At 52.3% G+C, this 7,663-nt stretch overlaps 1 protein-coding gene across 1 annotated transcript; it reads right to left on the minus strand.

Moving 5' to 3' along the window:
• On the minus strand, positions 1 to 5,074 carry SMCR8 (SMCR8-C9orf72 complex subunit). The gene is made up of 2 exons (XM_056866288.1): positions 2,711 to 5,074; positions 1 to 462 (listed from the first exon to the last, which is right to left on the minus strand). Exons 1-2 carry the CDS (start codon positions 5,068 to 5,070, stop codon positions 9 to 11), a joined length of 2,814 nt encoding a protein of 937 aa, XP_056722266.1. The 5' UTR covers positions 5,071 to 5,074; the 3' UTR covers positions 1 to 8.
• Between the last annotated feature and the right edge of the window lie 2,589 nt (positions 5,075 to 7,663).

The raw sequence follows: 7,663 nt of genomic DNA on the forward strand, positions 1-7,663 counted from the left end.
GGAGGGGGTCAAATTTTGTACAGCGCGCTGGGCACGTAATCGAACCTGAGCACCGGGCTGACCCCCCGGACGGGATCCTGAAGGTACTGGAGTTTGAGAAGCTCGGCCAGATACTGCAGCACTTTGCCGTCCTCGTTGGCCAGCCCCAGGCGGGTTTTCAGGAAGTTCCGCTGCCGGGCCGCCACGGACTCCTCCGTCTCCCCCTCTCGGATGGGGAGGTGCAGGTGAGGGCAGAAGGTATACAGGAAGGCCTTGGAGCACAGCTGGGTGAGGACAGTCTGGACGTGCATGTAGTACGTGCTCCCCCGTTTGATCTGCGTGCGGTGGTCAGCCAGGCGGGGGATCAGGACCCCCCTGTACTGGGGGCAGCGCAGGGTCTTGCTGTCCGCGTCCAGGATGCTGATGTAGCGGCTGTAGCGGCTGAGGGAGTGCAGCGCGTTGAGGCCTGCTGGGGAAGACGTCCTGGATAGAAAGGAGCAGAAGCGGTTAGTTTAAACTGCTAACTCCCACCCCCTTGGGTGCATCGGTAGGAAGGCTGTCAACGCAGCCAATAAAATAAAGAAGGGGGAGAGGTGTAGCGGTTAGAAGAAGAAAAGTTGGTTTTTATATGTCGACTTTCTCTACCGCTTAAGGAAGAATCAAACTGGCTTACGATTGTCTTCCACTCCCCGCAACAGACACTCTGTGAGGTAGGTGGGGCTGAGAGAGCTCTAAGAGAGCTGTGATTAGCCCAAGGCCACCCAGCTGGCTTCATGTGGAGGAGTGGGGAAACAAATCCAGTTCACCAAATTAGTGTCTGCCTCTCATGTTGAGGAGTGGGGAATCGAACCCGGTTCTCCAGATCAGAGTCCACCGCTCCAAACCACCGCTCTTAACCACTACACCACGCTGGCTAGAGTATCAGACTAGGAGCTGAGAGATCGAGGGTCCGAATCCCCACTGTGCTACAGAAGCTGGCTGGGTGACCTTGGGCCAATCACTCTATCTGAGCCTGACCTCCCTCACAGGGTTGTTGTGAGGATAAAAGGGAGGGGGGAGAATCACATAAGCCCCTTGGGGGAGACAGGCGAGGTATAAATCATGTAAATAAATAATCGATGTTACGTTTATCGTTTGCTCCACTGTGAATGGACAAGCTAATTCCCAGGAGATGTTTTGGCCCCACCCAGGTCTGCATATATAGGAAGAAGCCTAAGCTGCAAAATCAAGTCGTGTTAGTGGCCACCCCCACACAGAAGATAGTAAAGAGTCACAAGCACTATTATTCCCAGGGACATATGAGACAGCCCACTCTGTCCCCTTGCCAGGGGATTGGTTAGGGACACTTTGCGTATAGAGCAAAACCCGTTACGCAACACTGTTCAATGTGATGGTGCGGTCAAAGAACGCAACATGTGTAGTGGTCAGAGTGTCGGACTAGGACGGGGGTCCGCCATGGCGCCCGCTGACACCTTTCCCTGGTGCCCGCCAAGTGGTTTTTAAGCAAGGGTGCGGGGCCCAGCTGGGGCTCTTGCCCACAAAGGCCTCTGATTGGCTTTGCAGATTTTTTAAAACGTGGTTTTGGCAACAGCTGCCATGACAGCACTGCATGACTGAAAATAAGCTCTATGTAAGCCAGAAAAACGGGCTGCCCTGTTAAGACATCCTCCCTAAGGGGGAGTAGTTTTGGGTGCCATCAGTGCAGGTTTTAGAATCACAGAATTGGAAGGGACCACCAGGGTCATCTAGTCCAACCCCCTGTACAACGCAGGGAATTCACAGCTACCTCCCCTCCCCACACCCCCAGTGACCCCTACTCCATGCCCAGAAGATGACCAAGATGCCCTCCCTCTCATCATCTGCCTGAGGTTATAGAATCAGCATTGCTGACAGCTGGCCATCTAGCCTCTGCTTCAAAACCTCCAGGGAAGGAGCGTTCACCACCTCCCGAGGAAGCCTGTTCCACTGAGGAACCGCTCTAACGGTTAGAAAATCCTTCCCCTCCCCACAACAGACACCCTGTGAGGTAGGTGGGACTGAGAGAGTGTGACTAGCCCAAGGTCACCCAGCTGGCTTCATGTGGAGGAGTCGGGAAACCAATCCAATTCACCAGATTAGCCTCTGCCGCTCATGTGGAGGAGGGGGGAATCAAACCCGGTTCTCCAGATCAGACTCCACTGCTCCAAACCACCACTCTTAACCACTACACCACACTGGCTCTCTCTCACCAAACTGGGAAGTGCTTGACGAATGCTCAGTCTTTGCGCTTCCAGGCGTGCAATAAAATGGGGGGGGGGATGAGTCATTGGTGGGCTGCCATAGACAGTTAGTATAAGTATTGTAAAGCCACACAAGGGGATAAAAATGCTGTGTTACATAAGTACAACAAAAAATTCAGCAAAATTAAGCTAACAATCAGGTAAGTGCAATAAGTGCAAATTGAATATATTCTCAGGTAAGTACTATTAACAATTAATAATTGCTATGATACAATATGACACTCTCACAACTTGAATACATCAAACAATGTTGCCATAACTCGAATAACAAGAGGACATCACGTCCTCTTGTTAGTAAGCTGTCATTAGGTGGGAGGAGAGAGTCACAACTTGTGTAAGCCTGCCCTAACTTACTGCAGCTTTGTGCGGGTTCTGCAAATGAGCAAACAGGCCTTCCCTAGAAAGCGAAGGTCTAGACAAAGTTAGCTTTTTTAGCGTTTTTTTTTTTTTACCTTTGCAATCCAATCAGCTTCCACTTCTGAAAATCCATGATGTGTAAAGAGGAGGTGGTCCAGTGTTTCACAGGCTTGGTGTGTGCCCCGCAACAGGGCACAAAAACAGAGAGCGCCATGATGAGCTTCTCCACGGCCCCTTTGTCTTCCCCCAGCACGATCAGCGTCCTGCCACTTAGGAGGGAATAGATGGCCGGGTGAGCAAAAGGGTACTGCCGGATGAACCGCAACGCGTTCTGGCCGGCTTTCTTCTTGTGCCTCTCTCCTGAGAGGCCGACGAGGGGAGCGGGCGACGGAGTCCTGTCAGAGCTTGTCGACCCTGCACTGCTCATGTAGCTTGTGTTCGAGTCCGAACACTTATCCAGGCTTATTTTACTCGTCTCTCGGCTGCTCGTGAGATAATGTGGGTCCAGTTCGTATGTCAGGAGACCTCCCAAGATGCCGTCGTGAGAAGAATAGTCTGTTAAGTTTACACGAAATTCCTGGTCCACCTGCCGGTAGGGCCGGGGTGGGATGCTGACTACCCCATCGTCGTCGCAAAGTCTGGGGGCCAGGTTGGGCAATGGCTCCAGAAAGCTAGGGCTCTCTTTCCCGATGCAGCAAGCAGAGTCTGTAGGAAGTAGGTTTTCAGGTTCTGGGTTGCTTCCCACCTCTTCAGCGCAGTCCAGATTTAAACTGGGGCTGAAGCGAAGACCTTCATCTTCTTCATCAGCGTAAGGCTCTTCATTAATGGCACTTGGGTAGCTCGCTTTAAAGTCATCAGGAATCAGCGCTTCCGAGGGACACGTACTGAGGACCTCGATGCTGTCTTCGCTGATGGTCCTCCCGCTGACGGCTTTGTTCCTTGCTGCCTTCGGGCTAGGGTGTGGTGGCAGCAAGCTGACTTGGCTTTCGGACGGAGCGAGGGCAGCTGCAGACTTCTCCGTCCCCAAAACCTCAATACTTTCACCGCTACTGACACTTCCTTTGAGATCTGCATCAAGGTATCCAAGATTATCCTGTAGATCATAAGCGATTGGGTCGCCGACATCCGTGCCTGGGGCATCTTCGAGCTCCTGATCCATCTTAATGGGCACAGACTCAACACTGGATTTGTAAGCTGTCAAGCTAACTAATGTTTTTGGAACAGGACAGACCTCCAAGTATTTGGCATCAGAGGAATCCAGAGGAGATCCCTCAAAGGCATTCAACTGCTTCTCAGGTGGTCTTTCATCAACAGCGAACATCTCTTCAAAAAGGAAGTTGGTAATTTTTTGTCGTTTCAAAAGTTCTCTGCTGATCTGATTGGTGAGGAGATAGCAAACGTCCCCTCGGAACGTTTTCTCAATTTGATGTAACTGATCTAGCGTCTGGGTGAAAAAATACACATCGCACAGCTCCTGAAGGGTTTTGAGTTTTTTGTCAAAACACTTGGCGGATTTTGCCTTGATGAGCTTCGGGATGTAAGAAGAGCGCCGAGGATATGGATTTGTCTCGCCAGTTTCATCAGGTTTCGAGGTAGTAAATCCGTGTTCCAAGTTGTCTTCCGCTGGTTCCATTGCACTCTCTGGCTCATAAGGATGAAAATCAGAATCTTTCAGCTTACTGTAAGGATAAGATCTGATCTGTCTGAGAAGATCTTGATGCTCTATGATAGATTTCTCAACGCTGGCCAGTTCATTGGCCTTCTCAATGGCCTGCGTCGTGTAGTACCCTTTCTCGTTGTTTTTCTTCTGGATCTCTGTTTCGTTGTGCAGCACAGTTCGGGTATAGTTGAGGTCTTTCAGTTTCTTTTCCAGTTCATTTGCAAAGGCTTTGCGGTTGCCAGTCTTTAAGCACTCCGAGGCTTTCGAGAACTCCACAGACAGCTCTTGAAACATCTGCATAATTTTGTGCTCATCGGCAGAAATGTAGGCCATACAGAAAGGACGGACGAAGCCCCTAGCTTCAAGGTCGTAGAGCGTCAGGTGGTGTACGTAAGCGAAAGCTCCTTCCTTGGAGTCCCCCAGCACGACTTTCGAATCTTCCACAAAGTTCAGCTTTGGGTACGGGCATCCAGGCGGGTGCCCAACGAAGGAAGCCTGATAATCCACCGACATGATGCGGAGGGAGAAGTAGTTGAGATCGAAGGTGCCAGAAACCTTGGCGTCGTCGGGAACGGTGAGCAGCGGCTGGGGCCCCACTTGCTCTGAGAACTCCGAGATGAGGATGAAGTCCCGGGTGAACTTGGCGCCGGAGAGCTTGGACCAGGGGTTGGCCCCATGGCTGGCAAAAGGGAAGAGAGGCACGGAGTACTCCTCGGGCAAAGGCGGGTCGCTGTAGGCTTCTTCCTCCTCCTCCTCCTCTTTGGTAAATGCCACCACATCTGGGGCGCTGATCATGTTTCCGGGTGCTTCCGGCAACGGGGCATCGATAAAAGGCAGTGTTTCCCTTCTCCCCTGTCTCGGTCACCCAGAACCCATCGGTGCTGGAGGAGGCAACTGGGGGGTCCTCTCCCCCACCCCCAAACTAATGAAGCAACTATTAATGGAGGGTCTACCCCCTCCACTTATGATTTACTTGTCTAGGAAGTTGCTTGCCCCCTGTAGTGCCCCCTTGACCTCCCTATTTGGGGGAGGCCCTTGCCCTACACCTGGGGGGAGGTCACCCCTCTGCCTCAGATGGGTCTGGGGGTGAGGTCAGTCCCTTCATTTGGGGGTCACCCTACTCCCCCCCACCCTCTATGGGTTTGGATCCGGCCTCCTCCCCAATACGAGCTACCAGCCTTCCGCCCCCCCGGGGACACGGGGCCTTCTCCGCCCCTTCCTGCCCTCCAGCCCCGAGAAAGTGGGCGCTAGGCCCGGCCCCAGCCGCGGCCGCCCCCTCGCCGGCCTCTGCCCTTCCCTTCGCCCCGCGCCTCCGCCAGGAACGGTCACTTCCCACTCACAGCCGCCGCCGGGCGGCCATCTTGGGCTCACGTGACCCGCTGGGCTTCTGACGCGCCTGACCCGGAAGTAAAACCAAACCTACCCCCTCACACACAAAACAATTTTTTTTTAAAAAAAAGTTAATTAGATCGAAGAAGCGGGAAGCTTTGGTGAGTGCCAGGCACGGAATAGCAAAATAAATACAAATTGAATCAGTGGCTGGTAGTCGCGGGGCATGCTGGGGAGGGGGGGTGTCGTCGAGCGTCTGACCTGTTCCTTCCTCGCCTCACACCTTTATTCTTTTTTTTAAATTTTATTTTTTAAATTTGATTTTAGTGAACGGTGAGGAGCTCCATACGATCCCTAGGGCATGTTATATCAGAATATGATTAAAATAATTAAAAAGCGGCTAGTAGGCGAGGGACTCCTCGCGGGGCATTCTGGGGGGTGTAGTTTCCACTCTCCCCCCCTCCTCTCACACTGTTCTTCCTTTAAATTCATTTCACGGCGAACTGGCTCACCGGGGTACGATCCTGACTCTACCGTGAACCCAACAAAGAAGGATTTAAAAAAAAAATCGACATGTATCTTTTAAAACAACTCGCGGTCGCGTTACTGGCCGGAGGGGCATTGTGGGTACTGTAGTTTCCACCCTCCCTGTTTCGGCCGCGCAGGGTACTTGGCTTTTTTTTACGGCACAGCCGTAAAGAAACGCCAAGTAAACAACCCCTCGCCGGCTGGCTCTGCCTTTCCTCGCTCGTTTTACGACGGCGCCTGCCGCGGAATACGGCTGACGGGAAAAGGCGCGTTTTTTGCTTAGAAGGGCAAGAAAGACAGACTTGGGTGGGGGGCGAGGAGCTGAGGGAGGGGGCAGGGAAGGGGGGAGACCTGGCTGTGGGGAGAAGGGGGGCTCTTGAGCAGAGGGGGAAAGAAGGACCCCCCTGGGGAGGGTGGGGAGAGGTCTAAATTGGGGGTGTCTCTGGTCTTGGAAAGGTTTTTTTGGGGGGGTCTGAAACAATTACCCCCAGGGGGAGTGGTGTAAGGTAGAAAGGAGGGCCAGGAACCCCTTTCTCCTCATCAGAAGTTGAAAAGTGGCTTAAATTTCTTTAACAAAATTGAATCGATAGGTGTGGGAGGGGGGAGTAGAAGGAGAAAAGAAGGGACCCCCCCCAGGGAGGGTGGGGGGAGGTCTAAATTGGTGGGGGTGTCTCTGGTCTTGGGAAGGGCTGAAGCAGTTACCCCAGGGGGAGCGGTGTAAGGTAGAAAGGAAGGCTTATTCCTTATTAGAAGTTGAAAATTGGCTTAAATTTCTTTTAAAAATCCTCATTAGAAGCTGAAAAGTGGCTTAATTTTTTTTAAAATTGAATTGATAGGTGTGTGGGGAGGAACCGAAGGAATAAATTTGGTGGGGGGTAAAGAGGGAGCAAGGGGTTGGCTGTAATTTGTGCGTAAGGGAGACGGATATGGAGGCCGGGGTGGTGGGACAGGTGGTCTCAGGGAGAGGTTTCCCAGTTTTGGTGTGAGGCCAAGGAGGGGGGGAGACACTGCCTTTGGGGGGTGTCCGGTCCCAGCTGGGCCTGGTGGGTTTCATGTGGTCATAATCATCTGGTATCAGATCCCGGCGGGGGGTTTAGACAGGTTTGGGGGCGGAGGGGAGAAGCAAAGGTGCGCAGCCAAACCGGCGGCCTTGGTCAGGGTCTATAGCAGTATTGGTTTTAACCGAAAAAGGTAGTGTGGAGGGTGCTTTCTCGACACCTTTGGCAGCAGAAAGGGGGATTCTTGCAATAGAGTCTTAAAAACGTTTGGGGGCTTGCAGGGGTTGTGGGGTCAAGGCTCTTGCCACTTCTGAAGCGGATTCCCATCTGATCAAGGCTATTAATTGAACGAACGAGGCAGTCCTAATTATCAAGGAACTCCGAGCTGTGGGACTTCCATCTTCTTAACCGAGAAAATCTGCAGAAATTGGGCATTGCTGAAGCTTCGCAACCTTTGAAAGCACCTTCAGTGAAGTGTGAATGACCTTTTTCCATTTCCAGAACTAAGTTTGGGTTTATTCCTTGGACTCCTG

Source organism: Euleptes europaea, chromosome 21 (genome assembly GCF_029931775.1).
Source record: "Euleptes europaea isolate rEulEur1 chromosome 21, rEulEur1.hap1, whole genome shotgun sequence".
NCBI lineage: Eukaryota > Metazoa > Chordata > Lepidosauria > Squamata > Sphaerodactylidae > Euleptes > Euleptes europaea.